General features: G+C 55.1%; 2 protein-coding genes across 7 annotated transcripts; both read right to left on the reverse strand.

Annotated features, from left to right (window-relative positions):
• Nucleotides 1-16: 16 nt before the first annotated feature.
• Nucleotides 17-10486, reverse strand: Srrt (serrate, RNA effector molecule). 5 transcript variants are annotated; one of them, XM_042686537.1, is made up of 20 exons: nucleotides 10308-10486; nucleotides 9925-10064; nucleotides 6350-6478; nucleotides 6023-6169; nucleotides 5686-5874; nucleotides 3823-3992; nucleotides 3559-3743; nucleotides 3348-3443; nucleotides 3146-3260; nucleotides 2871-3028; nucleotides 2492-2553; nucleotides 2329-2407; nucleotides 2002-2199; nucleotides 1605-1778; nucleotides 1364-1517; nucleotides 1063-1256; nucleotides 775-931; nucleotides 520-609; nucleotides 290-413; nucleotides 17-201 (listed from the first exon to the last, which is right to left on the reverse strand). In XM_042686537.1, the coding sequence occupies exons 2-20, from the start codon at nucleotides 10044-10046 to the stop codon at nucleotides 126-128; spliced, it is 2619 nt and encodes an 872-aa protein (XP_042542471.1). In that variant the 5' UTR covers nucleotides 10047-10064; nucleotides 10308-10486; the 3' UTR covers nucleotides 17-125. The 5 variants fall into 5 exon arrangements, with proteins under 5 accessions (XP_042542471.1, XP_042542472.1, XP_042542467.1 ...); XM_042686538.1 differs by having other exon boundaries at nucleotides 2871-3025; nucleotides 10308-10485; XM_042686533.1 differs by having other exon boundaries at nucleotides 520-621; nucleotides 9925-10054; nucleotides 10308-10484.
• A 1703-nt stretch (nucleotides 10487-12189) lies between these two features.
• Nucleotides 12190-18320, reverse strand: Trip6 (thyroid hormone receptor interactor 6). Of its 2 annotated transcripts, XM_042686626.1 has the most exons (9): nucleotides 18098-18320; nucleotides 17728-17855; nucleotides 17423-17551; nucleotides 16555-16938; nucleotides 16142-16235; nucleotides 15882-16051; nucleotides 14477-14655; nucleotides 12668-12788; nucleotides 12190-12576 (listed from the first exon to the last, which is right to left on the reverse strand). In XM_042686626.1, the coding sequence occupies exons 1-9, from the start codon at nucleotides 18204-18206 to the stop codon at nucleotides 12445-12447; spliced, it is 1446 nt and encodes a 481-aa protein (XP_042542560.1). In that variant the 5' UTR covers nucleotides 18207-18320; the 3' UTR covers nucleotides 12190-12444. The 2 variants fall into 2 exon arrangements, with proteins under 2 accessions (XP_042542560.1, XP_042542561.1); XM_042686627.1 differs by lacking the exon at nucleotides 16555-16938.
• Nucleotides 18321-18480: the final 160 nt, after the last annotated feature.

The raw sequence follows: 18480 nt of genomic DNA on the forward strand, positions 1-18480 counted from the left end.
GATGATGGACACAGAGTCACTACTTGAAGTGCTTTTATTGGCAGTAATGCTAACGTACAAAAATTTCTCAGCTGAAGGGACAAGGCAGTCACAAGTACAGACAACACTAGTGAGGGGCAGAGGGGTCAAAAGAAATCCACGTCATCGGGGGCATCCAGGTCCCGGTACTCCACAATGGCCCTGGGATCTCCTCGAACCATCCTGTGAGGTTGGAGAGGCAGATGAGAGTGGGCACCCCCCACTCTCGAGTTTGAAGAAGGCAAAGATGGCCATTTGGGCTCTGGCTCACCTGTTGCGAGGTTTTCCGGGATAACCTCCCTGGCCTCGGAAGGCATCATAGTTCCCGCGGCCAGCACCATAGGGAGCATGGGGATACGGAGGCCCTCCTGTGGGGACTGCAGGGCGCACAGCTCCTGATAGGACAGAGCTACAGCTCACCCACAGCCTAGCTCAGCCTTCTTCCTCCCAGCTACCTTCCACACAGCCACCGAGCTCCTTCCATCTCCCTCTCGAACTTACCTCCATAGCCCAAGATGGGAGGCCGAGGTTGACCATAGGGCATCAGACCCTGGGGCGTCTGGTGTGGGTAGGGGAGTCCCGGGGTTAGGCCTGGGGGGAGTACAACATGGACAGGGACATGAATTACTGCGGGAGGGGGGAGGGGAGGGGAGGGAATGTACCTAGGACAAATGACTTGTATGAATATGGCCCAAGTGGGTGGGGAAAGCCTGCAGTCAAGGAGAGACTGCCAGACCCCCATGGATCGTATCTTACTCTGGGCAGGGCCTGGAGGCTGAGCTGGCTTGATCTCAGGGAGAGCTGGGCGCTTGGCATCCGTGAGGAAGTTGTTAAAAAACGCCACCTCCTTTTTCACTTCCTCAATCTTCTCCGCATGCTTGTTGAAGATGTGTTTACGCACAAACTCTGGACCCTAGGTAGAGAGGAGGTCAGTGCAGAGCAAACCATGTGGGTTCCTTGTTCCCACACTCAAGCCAGAAGGTCCCCAGCCCCCCTCCTCCTCCCACACCACCGTCTAGCCCACCAGTTCTCAGCATCCCAGACCTTGAATTTCTTGCCACTGAGAGGACATAGCCACTTATCCTTGCCCAGTTCTTGGGTGTTGGAGGTGACAAACTTTTCCACTTCCTGCTCAGGATCTTTGCGCCCCATCTTCTGGGCCTCTTCCTCTGAGAGGGATTCCCTCACGCTCAGCAGGGGAGTCAGCTTCTCCTCAAAGGTCTTCTGCCACTCCAGCACTGGGTTGGAGAACAGAAGCACAGGTTGGAGGAGGGAACTGGCACAAGGCCAAGGAGGCAGCGACTAGCCAGCTGAAAGGAGGGAAATCTGGGGAGCCGGCACTCACCCTCTCCATGGCTGATGCGGTTGGGAGGCATGGGCCCCCGGACATGGATGATGCCACAGCGGTTGGGCATCTCGTCCTCATTGGGGTACTCACAGGTGTTGTAGTAATCCAGGGAATGCACAATGCGTAAATAGAGAAGGAGCTTGTCCAAAACCTACAGAGCACAGGAAGCCTGGTCACCACTCCATCTCCTCCACCTCTGCCCTGCTGCACTCACCCCATGCCCGGCCCTCACTGGCACCTTGATCAACTTCTCATCACGCTCCACATTTATCTCTGCCGGGTTCCCTTCCTTGGGAGGCTCTTCAGGGGGGGCCCCCCCGCTGCTCCCCAGCAGTTCCTCCTCCTCAGCACTGACTTCCTCTATCAGGTAATCAGTAATGTTCTTCAAAATTGGATTTTGCGAGGGCAGACTCTGGTGAGAAGAGACAGGGTGTGGAGGCAGAGCCCCTCCAGGTGGGCAACCAGGGGAGCCATGCATTGAAGGCACTTCTGAACGTGTTCCACTAGGCCACAGTGACCACAGTGGTCTGTGCTACAGAAGCCACCACCCAGACACCACAGGGCCAAAGTGAGGGTGGGCTGAGTCCCAGGAGGCATGGGCTGTTTTGGAAACTGAACCCCAGGGAGTCACTGACTGTTGGCAGAGTTGGCAGTGGAGGTGTGCCAGGCTCCGAGGCCCAGAGCTGCGTCCTGTCATCCAGCGTGTGGATCAGCTTGGCGGCCAGCTTGATGTCATTGCGCACAATCTGCTTGTGCTGTGTGATGCCATTGATGTTGCGGACACGCCTGGTCAGGTCCCTGTTAACACCGGGGCTCAGCTCACACTCCCGGAGCTGGAGGGACACAAAGCAGGAAGCTGACCACCTGCCCTGGGAGCAGAGCTCAGAGAATGTGCTCCATCCGTGCCAACGCACCTGGGTGGGGACAGGAGGGGTCTGGCCCACACACCTCCCCACACTTACTCGGATGTTCTGCAGGTTCCAGCAGATCTCCTTAATGTTAACACTGCGGTCAAAGGTCACCCAGCCACGCCGGAAAAACCTAGGTGAGGAAGGAATGTGAGCATCGTTCCCAGCGCCTCCCCCTGCACCCTCCCCCCACCCCCCCACCCCCGTCCAGTCTCACCTCCTCTCCGGCTGGGGCTCGGACAGCGCCACACGCATAAAACCTGGGTATCTCTTACATAGCTGTGTAAAGGGGAGCAGAAGAGCTATGAGTGATCCCTAAATGCACCTCTTCCTCCGACTCCAACTTCCCTCAGAACCCTGAGGAAATCTGGTTTCCTTTTCTTGGGCGGTACTGGGGATCAAACCCTAGGCTTCCAGTGCAAAATGCCCTTTAACCCTCCCCATGCTGGGCAAGAGCAAAAGCTGACAAGCCTAAGAACAGAATCCCCCCAAGGATCCTCCAAGGGCAGGTGATAGAAGGGGACCCCACTAGGTGCCAGACTGCCTTCTCACAGGCAGTCTATGTGCCCACCCACAGGACCCACTTCCCCACTCACAGACGTGATCTCAGCCCGGGAAATGTTGGGTGCGATGTTGCGCATGAAGAGGGAACAGGTCTTGTGCAGCGGCCGGGGCTTGCACTCCAACCCCACCGCGTCCTTGGCCTTCTCCTTTTCGTCTTCCTTGGGCTTCTCCTTTTCCTTGACCGCATCTTCTGGGCATGAACAAGCAGGGGTTGGTTTAGTGGGGAGCCGGGGAAGCTGGTGCTGCACAATAGGAGAGGTGGTTCCACATCCTACCCTTCCTGGCCCGGGCAGCACAAAAAACCCACCGGCCTCCTCTTTCTCCTCCTCTGCCTGGCCGTTCTCGGACTCCGACTCCGACTCAGACACACTGCCTTCATCAAAGCTGTCACCACCACTGTGTTTCCTGTTCCGCTTCTTGCTCTGTGGACACCACAGGAGTGGGTGGCATCAGGCACAGCCAAGGCCTGGCCCCCATAGGCTGGCCCCATGCACAAGACACCAGATCACCTTTTTGGCTTCCTTCTCGGAGTCTTCTTTCTTCTCCTCATCTCCATCCCCTTCAGACTTCTTGGTTTTGTCATCGCTGGAATTACCATTTTCAGCCTACAAGCGGAGATGTTCACTGGAACTGCCTGTCATCCCCTCTCACCTTTGTGAGGCTCCTCTCCCACCCCACTAGATGAACCCCAGTTCTAGCTCCTTGGGGCCATCAGCCCACCTGTTTGCCATCTTCTTTCTTATCATCCTTCTCATTGGCCTTGCGCTCTCCATCCCCCAGGCCTGGGCCGACCCGGCCTTCTTCCTTCTTACTGGGCTCTCCTGGTTTTCCAGCCTGCTCCTCCTCCTCCTCCTGCTCCAGGATGCGCAGATCATTCTCTGTGCCTCCTTCCATCTTAATCACAGCTGCCAACAAAGACAGACACGCTCACAATCTGAAGACCTGCCTCCTGCCCACCTGCTCCCACCCTATCAGTGCCCGCACCTGCATCCAGCATCTTGACGATGGCATCTGCTTTGTCTATGTCCAGGAGGAGGTTATCAAACCAGCCACTGTCCATGAGGGACAGGAAGACCCTCAGCCGGTTCTGCAGGCCCCCCCGGGCCTCCTGCCGACGCTTCCCCACCTCATCAGGGTGGTACTTAGACCGAAACCTGGGAAGGAAGCAGGAGGCAAAGACAGAGCCGTAAGCAGAGGCCCAGGCAGTTTGTGGGGAGGGGCCCAGGAAAGGCAGGGCAAAGCCCCCATCCTCACCCACAAAAGGCCATAAAAGCAGAGATTGGGGAGAGGGGTGCACTAGAACCACCCCACACCCCAAAAGGAACCACAGGTTGTGCTCTGAAGTGATCTGGGAGAAAATCAGGAGCTTAGAACTCTGGGTTTGGGGAAGACAAAGGACCACAGGGCGGGCCGGCCTCTGGGGAACACCGACAGGAAAGATGTTGTTCCCCAGAGCTTGAAAAAGAAGTAGAAACAAGAGGGCCCAGAGAACCCCCTCTCCAGGCTAACCCCAAACTACAGTCACCAGAGGTGCTCCCGCCAGCTCCCTCCACCCGGGTGGAGAAGGAAGGAAACCTGAAGTACATTGGATAGAAAACCAAAGGCAGGGCCACCTTCCCCACGGGAAGATAAGCGAGAGGTAAAGGGGCAGGAAAAGGCAGAAGTGCCCAGAGCCTCAGGGACTGCCCAGAGGGGGGACAGAAGGGCTGCTGGGTTAAGATGGAGGGCGGAGTGAGAGAAATGAAACACTGCACTGGTGCATGGTGGGAGAAGGAGGTATTAGAATATTAGGAGTATAAGAAAAAGAGGAAAGGGGAAATGTGAAAAAGGCCCAGAGATTTAAAACAGAGTGAAAACTAAAGTACCAAACAGAAAACAACACAAGAGGGAGGAAGGTTAGGCAGAAAAGGAGCAGAGACAGAGAGAACAACAGGTATGTGAGAGATCCAGACACAGACAAACAGAGTGACGAGAAAGGGGACAGGAGAACAGAACAGAACCACAAGTTGAGCAGAGGAAAGGAAAGCCGCAGGCGTCACCTCCACGATCTTTACCTTGGCTGCTTGGTCAAACAGAGCTCAAGATTTAACTAGTGGCGCCCAGGGCCCATGCTGGCTGGCGGGCGGGCGCCGGCTGGCTCCTGGCTGGGGCTCCCGGCCCAGACGCCCCAGCCCCGCGGGACTGCGCGGTGGGGGGCCCTGACTGACTAACTGCCTGAGCGATCACATTCAGCTAAGCTGCTGCATTGTGCACAGCAGCGCCCTGCCTGTCTGCCTGGCCGGGGCCCGCGCGGCTCAGCCCAGGGGCTCATGTTTGGGCTGGGTATGGTGGGGGTGGAGGTGGGTTTGCTCCGAGCTCCGTCGATGAGCGGGTGTAGTTCCCAGTTCTGGCTCTTTTCAAGGAGGAGGAGCAGAAAGAGGATGAGGAGGAGGAGCAGGAAGGGGGGAAAAGATGGTTGATTAAAATTAAAACATCCACAAAAGAAAAAAAAACGCATTCTTTTTCTGTCAAACGGCCCTGAGATCTTTGCTTTTCTTGTCTGGATTCACTGGTCGCCTTTGGGAGGATGCCACAGCAAACAGGTCCTGGCGATCAGAGACGGCCCAGTACCAGCAGGTGGGAGGCAGACTGCCTGCTGCCCCGAGGGGCCAGCTGCCTGGAGGTGTCTCAGTGAAGACAGTGGAGAAGGGAGATGGCATGGGGGCCGTGGCAGTCACTGAAGTAAGGAGACCCATCAGCCAATGCTGCCCCCGCCCCCTCCCACAGGAAGTCCAGGACTAGGGGGAGGGATGAGGACAGGGCTGCAGCAGGGCTAGGCAAAGGCAGCCAGGGAGGAGAGCCACTCACCACTCCTCATCTTTGTGAGCCAGGAAGAAGTCCTGCATCTGCTGTCTGCGGAAGTCCAGCTTGTAGTCATTGTAGCGCTTCACTGCCTCTGTCTCGTCCACGGAGTCATCCAACGAGAGCAGAAACTCCTTGAAGCTCTTCATCACGGGCGGCGGCACACCCAGGTCAATCTCAGCAATGCTGCCCAGCCTGCAGGTGGGAAGGTGTGCTTGTGGGGGAGAGGACACTGTGGCCAGCAGCCCCCCCCCTCCCCACATACCTGTGCCCACCCCACTCCCTGGCTCTAGCCCACAAGCCTGGCAAGCAGACCTCTGTGCCCAGAACCCAGGATCTTTACCTGGCCTGTATAGGCAGGACGTGGTGCTGCATGATGTGGACGTCTGGGTGGCCCCAGGGCTGGGGGGGGCCGTAAGTCGGGCCCCCTCCCCCCCCAGCATAGGGCATCTCATAGCCACTGTGGTAAGGGTCAGAGCTGTGCTCATCCCTGGGGGTGAAGAACACAAAGGTCAGGAAAGCAGGCAGCACAAAGGAGTGCAAGGAGGCAGGGCATGCCTGCAGCCTCCAGCCTAAGTCTGAGGGGACCAAGGAACTTGGGGTGTGCGGGGGGGGGGGGGGGGGTGGCTTTGGATAGAAGGAGGGATGTGTAGAGGCCATGTGTCCTCACCAGTCTCTCCGCATGCGCTTCTGGGGCGGGCTGAGCTCATGGCGTGGGGGAGAGAACCGCTCCCGTCGATTCCGGTCGTAGTCTCGATATTCTCCCCGACTGCGGCGTTCTCGGCCTCGGTCCCACTCCCTGAGGTAAGGACAGGGCCAGTGGTTATGGACACAGCTGGTACATCAGGGTGTCTCAGCCCCAGGAGGCAGAGGTAGGAGGACTGAGTTTCAGGACAGCTGGGGCTCTGTAGCAATACCTGTCTATACAACCAGGCCTGTGGTGCAGCTCCTGTTTAGCCTGTCCCAGATCACAAGACGTCAGCCCCCATCACTGCAAATGCACCATCAGAGCCCAGCCCACGTGGCTCTCGGGGGAGCATACACTAAAAGAGACTGAGCTGGTTCCCACCCAGCTCACCCCTAACTCCCCTGACCTCACCAAACACTGCCCTGCACTGGTCCCTTCAGCAATGCTATTCTCCCCCTTCCCTGCTCTCAAGTCATCTTCCCCAAGCAACATGAGCTAAAATGGCAGCAAACATCCCTGATCAACACTCTGGCTTTTCCTGGCTGGCCAGTACCAGTGCCTCATCCCCCTTTGCCCATGTGAGGCCAGCACACAGCCCCACTCAGAAATCACTGCTCCACTGTGGCAAATTATCAGCATTTACGTACCCCAAACTAAGACGAAATCTTACCTATTTGTCTTGAAATTATGAACTGACACAAGCTACATAATTTCTGAGGGAAAAAAAAAAATCACTCCTTCCCATCCTCAAAAAACTAGAAGTGTTTTGTTTTTGTAATTTTATGAACCTCTTCAAAGCCTGCCTTAGGTTGGGTGCTGGTGGCTCACACCTGTAATCCTAGCAATATAGCAAGCTGAGATCTGAGGATCAAGGTACAAACACAGCCCAGGCAGGAAAGTCTCTGAGACTTTCATCTCCAATTAACCACCCTCAAAAAAGCTACAAGTGGAGCTGTGGCAGAGCACTAGCCTTGACCAAGAGAAGCTGAGAAGCCAGGCACCAGTGGTTCACACCTGGAATCCTAGCTACTAAGGAGACTGAGATCTGAGGATCACGGTTCAAAGCCAGCTGGGGCAGGAAAGACTGTGAGAACTCTGGGCCTGGGCGCTGTCCCTCAGCTCTTCAGCTCAAGGCTAGCGCTCTACCACTTGAGCCACAGCGCCACTTCTGGCTTTTTTTCTTTTTGCTTATGGGGTGCTGAGGAATCCAACCCAGGGCCTCAGGCATGCAAGGCAAGCGCTCTACCACTGAGCCACCTTCCCAGCCCCATGTGAGACTCTTATCTCCAATAAATTACTCAGAAAATCCAAGTGGCACAGTGGCTTAAGTGGTAGAGCGCTCACCTTGAGCTGAAAAGCTGAGGAGACAGCGTTCAGGCCTAGAGTTCAAGACCCATGACCAAAAAAAAAAAGTAAAGAGTAGCTGAAACTAAAACCACACTAGTGAACATCTTGTCCTTTCTACCATCCCCTGTTAACAGTTCTTGGGGTGAGTTATCTCAGTATCAAATTAAAGTATTCATTAGTGTGCTACTTATCACAAGTCTTCAAGCACTGGGAAGCTGCCAGGCTCACATTGGTAGATACAAGTTTTCAAAAGTTTTGGCTTAGCCGGGAGCGGGTGGCTCATGCCTATAAGCCTAGCTACTCAGGAGGCTAAGATCTGAGGATCACCGATCATAGCAAGCCCAGGCAAAAAAGTCTGAGACTCATCTCCAATAAACCACTAGAAAACCGGAAGTGGCGCTGTGGCTCAAGCGGTAGAGTGCTCACCTAGAGCTGAAGAGCGCAGGGACAGCGCCCAAGCCCAGAGTTCAAGCCCTGTGACCGACCCCCCCAAAAAAAAGTTTTGGCTTTTGGGCTGGAATGTACTCAGTGGCAAAGCTCTTGCCTAGCAAGTGCAACATCATGGGTTCGATCCCCAGTACCAAAAAAGACAAAATACAGTTTTAAAAAACCAACCAAACTAATAACCCTTTGGCAGGTACCAGTGGCTCACGCCTGTAATCCTAGCTTCTCAGGAGGCAGAGATATGAGGATAGTGGTTCAAAGACAGCCTGGGCAGGAAAATCCACGAGACTCATTTCCAATAAAAACCAAAGAAAACTGGGAGTGGCACTGTGGCTCAAGTGGAAGAGCGCTAGCTTTGAGCTGAAGAGCTGAGGAACAGTGCCCAGGCCCAGAGATCAAGCCCCATGACCAACAACAAAAAAAAAGTTTTGGCTTTCACTGGAAATATTCCAAGTCATCACTGGCAACAAATACTGAGGACTCTCCTCAAAGAAACTGCTCCCCTTACTTCATTCTCAAGGTGTATGCAAATGCCACTCAAGACCCTATGGACAGAAAAAAGTACTTCAACTCTGAACTCCAAATCAACTCACAATTGTTATTGCTCAAGATACAAGAATGTCACAATCAAACTCCTCACACTGTACAATTACAGTACACAGAGAAAATGCATGGAGAGACCTGCGGGCAGTAATATGCTTTCTGCACACCTCTTTCCTCCTAGCACTGGAAAGATGGGGAGGCTGGGATGGGACTTCACATAGAGCTTGTGAAGCATGCATAAGGAATCTGGTTCCAACCACAGCATCACAAAAGGACAGAGATTACATCTACCTAAAACTCCATTCAAAGCAGACACTGGTGGCTCATCCCTGTAATGCTAGCTACCCCCAAGAGGTTGAGATCTAAGAATATCAGTTTGAAGCCAGCAGGGGCAGGAAAAGTCTGAGAGTCTCTTAATCTCCAATGAACCACCAGAAACCCAAAGGGGGGCTGTAGTGACAGAGCTCCAGCTTGAGTTAAAAAAAACAAACAAGAGGGCCTGGGAAGGTGGCTCAGTGGTAGAGTGCTTGCCTTGCATGCATGAGGCCCTAAGTTCAATTCCTCAGCACCATATAAACAGAAAAAAAGCCAGAAGTGGTGCTATGGCTCAAGTGGTAGAGCACTAGCCTTGAGCTGAAGAGGTGAGGGACAGCGCCCAGGCCCAGAGTTCAGGCCCCAAGATGGGAAAAAAAAAAAAAAAAAGCACAAAGCCCTGAGTTCAAACCACGGTACTGGCACGCACCACACACACACACACAAAAGGACTTCTCAGAAAGCTAATCGGGAGCTGCTTCAAACAATCAATTAAGCATATCTGGCCATGTCCAATGACTCTGCTTGAATACTGCTGTCCTGCTAGAGAAAGACAATTCCTTGGCCATCAGGTACTTTTTTTTAGAAACCTTTTCAATAATTAGCAACCAAAAAAAAAAGGGGGGGGGCTCTTTCGGTGCCTGTATAAACTGTACTTTTTACGTACACCCCAAATTCGTACTTCTACCGCTTGGATCTCAAGGGCATTTCCAGAAAAATGAAGCCACAGCTCGTTCTTTGACTCAAGAGCACAAAGCAGGGACCAACGAGGAGCTAACTGCGTTGTAACGTGTCACCCCAACGCAGTCACCAAGGCGGAGGCAAGTGAGGACCGGGGGGGGGGGGGGGGGGGGTCTGGGTCCCCGCTGCGGCCCGGCGGGAGCCGCGTCGCGGGGCGGCGGCTCCGGTACCTGTCATTCCAGTCGTCGCCTCGCCGCCTTTCGTCTCTTTCCCGGGATCGGTCATAGTCGCTGCGCTCCCGTCGGAACTTGTCCCTGCGCCTCCGGTCGTACTCGTCGTCGCTGTCGCCCATGGTGAGGTCTGCAGAGGCCTGGGCCCCAGGGAGGAGGAGGAGGAGGGAGGCGCGACGTGACCGACCCGGACCGAAGATGCGGCGGCACCGCACCGGGGGAGGCGGGCACGGCCGCCTCCCTCCCGCCAAGGCCGGCCGGCCGGGGGGACCTGGCGATCCGCGGCCGGTGGCGGGTTCGGGGCTCGAGGTTCCGGTCTCCGGGGAGGGGGGTGGGGGGTTCCCGCCCCGCCCCGCCCACGCGGCCCGCAGCCCCTCCCCCACCTGGAGCGACCGCGGCCGTTAGCCCCGCGCGCCTGCGGGCGTCTTCCGGGCACACGACGAGAACGGTGGGGACGAGAGGGGAACGTGCGGCTCTCAGCCAAGGGGCCGGGGGGACTGGGGGGGAGCGGGGACGGCGGAGACGGAGCGGCGGCCGCGCGCCTGGGCCGCACGCACGCACGCACGCACGCACGCACGCCCCGCCGTGCGACCCAGGCCCCGCGAGGCCCGAAGGAGGGAAAAGGGGGACGCGAGGGATGACGGGAAGGGGCGGAGCCACGGAAGTCTCGCGCGCCTCCTGAGCGCGAAGGCGCGAACACCGAGGGAACTACGGGAGCCCGGCGGGTCCACCTGGGATCTCGCGAGGGCGGGCAGCAAGTGCTCTCGGGAGCCCTTCCTCAGACCGGACGTCAGAAGTCAGAGGTCGCAGGGCGCGCCCCCCCCCCCCCCGGCCCCCCATCTCCTTTCTGTCAACCAGTTCACGTCCTGGACTTTGAAACGGTCTCGGATCTCCTCGGGACGCGGGGTCCCGGCACTGCAACCATTTTGCAGTGCGGCCCACCATTTTCTGCACCTTCAAGGGAACCAGCCTTTCTGATTTTGCGCGGGTCCTGGGGCTCGAACTCAGGGCCTGGAGGCCCGAGGCTGGCGCTCTGCCTCCTGGAGTCAGTCATCGCACCACTCGCGGCTTTTTGAGCGGTTTACTGGAGAGAAGTCTCACGGGATTTCCCGCGTGGGCTGGCTTCTCACCGCCATCCTCGGATCTCAGCCTGCTGAGTAGCTGGGATTACAGGCGTGAGCCTCGGCACGGGCCTGAGAACCAGCCTTTATTGGCACAGCACACACCGTTTGCAAAACCAAGCGTGCCCCGCGCGCACGGGACTGGCAGATCTGTCATTAACCTCCATGCTCTGATGACAGACAAGCTGTGGGGTACAGGCCTGAGCCACAAGCAGCGTCCGCCGGCCTCAGGCTCCATGTCCCAAATCCCTTTACAGTGAGTGAATGTGAAGTGTAACGGAAATGCTCCGTTCCTGAGTGTGTGGCCTTGCTTCCACCACTGACCAGGGATGGTTTTGCACCTAACTACGTTTAAAAGAGTTTAGTACAGCTAGGTTCCCATGCCGGCTCAGGCCTGTAATCGTAGCAATTCGGGAGGTGGAGACTTGGAAGAACGAATTGAGGCTAGCCTGGGCAGAAAGGTTGGTGAGACTCCCATCTCCAAAATAACCAGTGAAAAGGGACTGGAGGTGTGTGTGTCTCCAATGGAAGAGCATCAGTCTAGCAAGCATGAAGCCCTGAGTCTAAACCCCAGTACAAACAACAACAAAAAAGCCAGACGCTGGTGGTTCACACCTGTAATCCTAGCTACTTGGGAGGCCGAGATTTGAGGATTGGGATCCAAAGCCAGCCCAGGCAGCAAAGTCCATGAGATTCTTTTTTTTTTTTGCCAGTCATGGGGCCTGAGTTCTGGGCCTGGGCACTGTCCCTCAGCTCTTCAGATCAAGGCTAGCGCTCTACCACTTGAGCCACAGTGCCACTTCCAGCTTTTTCTGCTTATGTGGTGCTGAGGAATCGAACCCAGGGCCTCATGCATGCAAGGCAAGCACTCTACCACTGAGCCACCTTCCCAGCCCCCATGAGATTATCTCCAATTATCCACTAGAAAACCAGAAGTGGGGCTATGGCTCAGAGTGGTAGAGAGCCTGAGCAAAAGAGATCAGGAACAGTGCCTAGACCTTAGTTCAAGCCTCCCACAACTGTCAAAAAAGAGTAGAGGCTGGGAGTATAGATCAGTGGAAGACAGCTTGCTCTGCATAAGTGAAACCTTGGGCTGATTCATCCCCAGTACTGAATGACAGAAAAAGAAAAAAAAAAAAAAGACAACATCAGAACACAATTTAAAAAGGAACCAGCACTAAGAACACTGAAGTCCGGACCCAGCTTCGATCATTTGAGAAGTTTGAAATCTGTGTTTATATCGGTTGGGCTCAGATGACACGAGTCTTTTGTAAACGCTTGAGGGGTTATTATTTCACGAGTGAGGGAAGAAGAGACAGCATTAGGTGACACATTGTAATGGCAGCTGTCAGGGAGGGTGGCAGATGGACAGGACTGGGCGACAATGCTCCCTGGAGACTCAGCAGTCAGTGGTGACGGTGGCTGACAGCTCCTGGATGCGCCAGGCGCTGCAGGCCTTGCAGAGGATGTGCCCGTCCAGCGGGTAGCAGCCCTGACACTCACCCTCAGAAGATAGCAGCAGCCCACACTCCTGTTGGAAGAAGCAACAGCTCTCCATCAGTGCCCTTTCCTGCTCCCCAGGCCCTGCAAACCTCTTGCTTTAGCCCCAGGCCCCCTCTCACCTCACACTTGTAACAGCCAATGTGAAAGCTGCGATCCAGAGCCACGATTCTCACCGTCTCCTCCTGGCCCGGCTCAGGCATGATGGCTCTACCACACACAGAGCACCTTGGGGCAAACTTCCTGGGGTATGGAAGGGAAGCAAGGTGGCTGTGAGGCTCCGTGGTCCATGGCAGGGACTCATGGTAGAACCCTGAGGAGATGGAAAGCGGGGAGGAGCCAGGGGCGACATCTTGGATCAAAACAAAGATAGTGATGTCAAGTCAGAGAAGGGAGAGTCAGGTGCTACTCAGGAAGCTCAGATCTGAAGATTACGGTTCAAAAACTAGTTAGGGCAGAGAAAATAAATAAATCTGAGACTCTTATCTCCAATGAACTAGCAAGAAGCTGGACATGGAGGTGTGACTCAAACCGAAAAGGACCAGCCTTAATCAGAAAAAGCCAACAGAGAGTAAAACCCTGAGTTCAAGCCTCAGTATTGGCAATGAGAGAGGAAAGGGAAGCTGGGTACTGATGGTTCACGCCTGTAATCTAGCTACTCAGGAGGCTGAGATCTGAAGATCGCGGTTCAAAGACAGCACAGGCAGGAAAATCTGTGAGACTCTTATCTCCAATAAACCACCAGAAAACTGGAAGTGGTACTGAGACTCTTATCTCCAATAAACCACTAGAAAACTGGAGGTGGCACTGTGGCTCAAGTGGTAGAGCACACTACTGGAGCTGAAGAGCTGAGGGACAGCGCCCAGGCCCAGAGTTCAAGCCCCACAACTGACAAAAAAAAAAAAGGAGAGAGAGAGAGAAGAGGAGGTGCCAGTGGGACATGAAGGACAGATGAAGTAGGATAGCAAAATAGTCTGCACTGTAATCCCAGCTACTTGAGAGGCAGCGATTGGGAGGATCACAGTTCCAGACTAGCTTAAGCAAAAAAATGAGACACCCTGATCTCAGCCAAAAAGCAACCAGTGGCTCACACTTATAATTCTAACTAGTAGGCTGAGATCTGAGGATCAAGGTTCTAAGGCAGGCTGAGCAGGAAAGTCTGTAAGATTCTTATCTCCAATTAGCCAGAAGTATAGCTCAACTGGTAGACAGCCAGCATTGACCAAAAAGAACAAAAATCAATGGGCTGGGAAGGTGGCTCAGTGGTAGAGCGCTTGCCTTGCATACATGAGGCCTGGGTTCGATTCCTAAGCACCACATAAGCAGAAAAAAAGCCGGAAGTGGCTGTGGCTCAAGTGGTAGAGTGCTAGCCTTGAACTGAAGAGCTAAGGGACAGCACCCAGGCCCAGAATTCAGGCCCCACAACTGGACCAAAAAAAAAAAAAAAGAACCAAAATCAAAAACAGAAAAAAAAAACTGTAGGGACAGCACTCACTCCCTGAATTCAAACCCCAGGACTGGCACCACATACACACACACACACACACACAGACACACACACACAAAGCAAAAAGGATTGAGGGCACAGCACAGTGGCTCAGGTAGTAGAGGACCTGCCTAGCAAGCACAAGGCCCCACCTCAGTACCACTAAAAAAAAGAGAGAGAAAAAAAAAAGAAAGAGGAGGGGCTGGGAAGGTGGCTTAGTGGTAGAGTGCTTGCCTAGCATGCATGAAACCCTGGGTTCAATTCCTCAGTACTACATACACAGAAAAAGCCAGAAGTGGCACTGTGGCTCAAGTGGTAGAGCACTATCCTTGAGCAAAAGAAGCTCACGGACAGCATTCAGGCCCTGAGTTCAAGCCCCAGGATTGGCAAAAAGAAAGAGAAAGGAAGTGAGACATCTTGAGACTGGGCAAGTCCCAGGCATGACCTGTGGAAGTCTTCAATGCAGTGGATCTGGCTGGTGGCATCCACAGTGAAGGGGATGCCGTCCAGGCCACGGTGGCACACCACACAGGTGAAGCAGCCGGGGTGGTAGGCCTTGCCCATGGCCCGGAGGATCCGGTCCAGGATAGGCTGGGAACATGTAGAGCATTTCTCCAAGGTGGCCTGTTGAGAAAGAAGACAGGAAGGTGAGAGGCAAGCGCTCCAGCACCCCACCCACCCTGCTGCCTGTGTGCTGTAACCCCCTGCCCTGCCCTGCCCTGCCCAGGATGCACAGAAAGGCAGATAACTATTCACATCCTAGCCCCACAGCTTCCCAAATAAGGAGCACATCTGAGCTTCTGGGTCCCTATAAAAATCAATCCGGCCGGGCACCGGTGGCTCACACCGGTAATCCTAGCTACTCAAGAGGCTGATCTGAGGATCATGGTTTAGACAGCCCAGGCAGGAAGGGCTGTGAGGCTCTTATCTCCAATTAACCACCAGAAAACCAGAAGTGGCGCAGTGGCTCAAGTGGTAGAATGCTCACGTTGAGCTGAAGAGTGAGGGACAGTGCCAGGCCCAGGGTTCAAGACACATAACCGACAAGAAAAAAAAAAAAAAATCAATCTGTCGTGATCTCTGTTTCCCAGGGGTTCATGGAAATTCTACACATGGCCTCATGTTTGTTGGTCAGAAGACTGACATTTGAAGATTGTAATTTGAAGCCACCATGGGCAGCAAAGTCTGTGAGACTCTTGTCTCCAGTTATCCAACAAAAACGCAGAAGTGCAGGTGTGCCTCAAATGGTTGCATACCTCAAATGGTTGAGCAAACAAGCTTAAATGAGAACAAGGCTCTGAATTCAAGTTCTACAAAATAAAAAAGTAACGGTAATCCTCTGCAGAAATTAGTATTTAGCTTGCCTACCTGCTTGCATGCGCACGCACGCACGCACGCTCTCTCTCTCTCTCTCTCTCTCTCTCTCTCTCTCCTCTTTTTTCTTTTTCTTTTTTTGTGGGGGGCAGGTATTTCAAGTCAGGGCCTCATACTGGCTAGGCTAAGTGCTTTACCACTTGAGCCATGTCCTCAAGTCCTGCCTTTTGCTATTTATTCTGGAGCATGGCAATTCTCAAATCTCAGCCTCTTGAGTAGCTAGGATGATGATAGGTGTAAATTGCCAGTGCCTGGCCAGTTAAGGTCATAGGAACATTCCTGCCCAAGCTGGCTGATATTAATGATCCTCCAGACCTTAGCCTCCAAGGTAGCCAGGATTACATGTATTAGGCATCAGTGCCCAGATTTTAGCTGCTTACTTTCTCACTGCTGCCCCATTCAAGCCTTCTTTGCTCCTTTGGGTTTGTCTATCTGGATCCTCCTGTCTCTCTGCCTCCGCGCAGCCAACTACCTACCACGTAACAGCTCTCACAATAGGCCCTTCTCTCCACCGCGTAGAAATGCTGGCCTCGGAGCTGCGCCCGGCATGTTGAACACACAAAGCAGCCAACATGGAAGACACGGTCCAGGGCCACGACCCCAGCTCCATCTCCAACCACAACTTCTCCACAGCCACCACACCGGCCTGGGGAACAGGGAGGGACAGATCAACCTGCACAGGACAGCAGATCAGCAGCCCCCTTCCCTCCCCCTCCTTCCCACTGAGGCATCTCACCAAAATACTCCCCACTAGGCGGGTGGCTCATGTCCTGCATCAGCTTCTTGGTGAGTCTCTCCAGCTCCTCCTCCGGAGGCTGGCTCAGGGGGCCCTGGAGCGTGAATCAGATCATCAGTGGGAATATGGTTCCTGTAAAAAAATCCCTCAGGGGAGGCTGGGAATGTGGCTTAATGACAGAGTGCTTGCATAGCAGGCATGAAGCCCTGGGTTTGATTCCTCAGTACCACATAAACAGAAAAAGCCAGAAGTGGCGCTGTGGCTCAAGTGGTAGAGTGCTAGCCTTGAGCAAAAGAAGCTCAGGAACAGTGCCCAGGCCGTGAGTTTAAGCCCTACCTCTAGTCCCCAACCCACCCAATCAGTCTCTCAGTTCTGACTCCAAGCCCTCCCACCCCGTCCATGGCCAGACTTACCTGGTGCCCATGCCCGCTTCCTCTTCCTCCTCCTACAGTGCCTGAGACCCCGGCAACTTCCTCTTTGCTTCCTGGCCCTGGCTCACGGTGGTTCCTGTAGCCAAGCCCCCAGACTTCACCTCGGCCTGGGAGAGGAAAGTGAGGGCCCAGGAGGGGCCCAGAAGCCTGCGGGGCCCCTCGCCTGGGTGGGCCACAGCCTCTCACAGGTTGAGCTACTTTGACTTGCACTGGGAAGGCCGGACCAGCTGGGGTGCTGGCGGTAGCATAGGAGGCCGGAGTGGGGCCCCCATAGGGGGATGCTGGGAGCAGTGGGGATGGACCAGTCCCTCCATTGGACTTCAGGGAGCCGGGGCGGTAGGCAGGGGGTGGAGGAGGGTCATAGGCCTGAGGAGAAATGCAAAGCAGCTGCTATAAGCAACGTTTTCAGACCCAGTGTGGCAAGTTTCCCAGAGAAGCCCAGGCCTTTGTTTTTTAGTGCTAGTCCTGGGGCTTGAACTCAGGGCCTGAGTCTTGGCCCTGGGCTTCTTTAGCTTAAAGCTAGTATTGTTCTAACCCTTTGAGCCTCAGCTCCACTTTTGTTTTTTAAGTAGTTTATTGGAGATAAGCTTCTCACAGGCTTTCCTGCCTGGGCTGGCTTCGAACAATGATCCTTAGATCTCAGTCTCCTGAGTAGACTCCTGAGTGAGCTACCTGTACCTGGCTGAAAGCCCAGCTTTTGACAAGGTGCAGCCCTCCAGCAGCTGACAGGCCAGGAAGGACCTCCTATCTGCTCCCTACTAGGAAATCTTCGGTTTCCTAGAGGGCAGAAGCTACTGCCCACCAGAGGTGGGAGAAGAGGCTGGGCACGAGGGGGGGACAGGGATGTCACCTGTCGATCAGGGCGACGTGGGGGAACATGACTGCGACCCCCATCCAGCTCAGCCAGCATACAGGTCAACGAATCTATCTCTGCATCCAGACTTCCGGGGCGCAGACACCCCCTGTCTGGAGGGAGCCCCTGGATGAAGTCAAAGCAAGGAGAAGAAGGATACATTTACAATGTGTCTTCTCCAATCCTGCATCTCTCTCTCTCTCTCTCTCTCTCTCTCTCTCTCTCTCTCTCTCTCTCTCTCTCTCACACACACACACACACACACACACGCCACCATCAGACCCTTCCCCCTCAGTCCTCACCTGTAAACGTTGGGGTGCCCCATGGGACCCCACCCAGGCTGGACCCCGATCCTCTGGTCCCCCAGAAGGCTGGTAACACTGCTCAGATGGGAGGGGGCAAAAATTGACCCTGGGATGGGGCTGGAGCGCTGTGGGGAAGGGGACAGAGATCAAAAGGGGGGCTGGAGGACAGAGGGGTTCAACCTCGGGAGGCCAATCTCCAGCCCTGTCCTCTCCTAGCACCTGGGGAGAGCAGGAAACTGGGGCGGGAGGCGGGGAGGGCTGCAGGGCCCAGCCAGCTTGGGGAAGATGTAGAAGGCCGATGGGGCCTGGTCAGGGCAGTGGGGGGCAGAGATGGACGGGGCGGTGGGGGGTCTCGTCGGCGGCTTACCTGCTCCGTGGGGCGGCAGCGGCCCCGGGGGCCCTCGGGGAAGCGCCCTTCCCTGAGGAGTTCTGGCGGGCTCTGGCTGCTTTGGGGGGAGCCAGGTGGGCCCCGACATGGTCTGGAACTGAGGGGACTCCAGGCAGCAGTCAGGACCCCAAGGGGCCGGGGCTCCGCGGCCTCGTGGCCCGCTTCCTGCCCTCCACTTCGTTTGGGACTCCAGCAAAGAAACTTTTTTCTGGCTTTTTTTTTTTTTTTTCCTCCTCCTTCTTCCCCAATTTTGGGACGGCCACGCCCCCGGTGACGTCACCGCATTCCTGGGGGCGAGTCACATGGCTCTCCAGGCCCTAATCTGCGGTCCCTCCCTCCCCTGGGCTGGCCCCCCCCTCCCG

This window comes from Dipodomys spectabilis, unplaced genomic scaffold (assembly GCF_019054845.1).
Source record: "Dipodomys spectabilis isolate Male_0828 unplaced genomic scaffold, ASM1905484v1 ptg000098l, whole genome shotgun sequence".
Taxonomy (NCBI): Eukaryota; Metazoa; Chordata; class Mammalia; order Rodentia; family Heteromyidae; genus Dipodomys; species Dipodomys spectabilis.

What these genes read in the sequence shown, in the direction of transcription:
- Srrt (XM_042686533.1), bottom strand. Translation starts at nt 10,046, where the DNA reads ATGGGCGACAGCGACGACGAGTACGACCGGAGGCGCAGGGACAAGTTC. An exon ending in CACTGCCAACTCTGCCAACA is followed by an intron (nt 1,779 to 2,001) that starts GTCAGTGACTCC and finishes TCTTCTCACCAG; the next exon opens with AGTCTGCCCTCGCAAAATCC. An exon ending in TCCCATCTTGGGCTATGGAG is followed by an intron (nt 414 to 519) that starts GTAAGTTCGAGA and finishes CTGTCCTATCAG; the next exon opens with GAGCTGTGCGCCCTGCAGTC.
- Trip6 (XM_042686626.1), bottom strand. Translation starts at nt 18,206, where the DNA reads ATGTCGGGGCCCACCTGGCTCCCCCCAAAGCAGCCAGAGCCCGCCAGA. An exon ending in GCTGCCGCCCCACGGAGCAG is followed by an intron (nt 17,856 to 18,097) that starts GTAAGCCGCCGA and finishes CCTTCCCCACAG; the next exon opens with CGCTCCAGCCCCATCCCAGG. An exon ending in CACGTCGCCCTGATCGACAG is followed by an intron (nt 16,939 to 17,422) that starts GTGACATCCCTG and finishes ATTTCTCCTCAG; the next exon opens with GCCTATGACCCTCCTCCACC.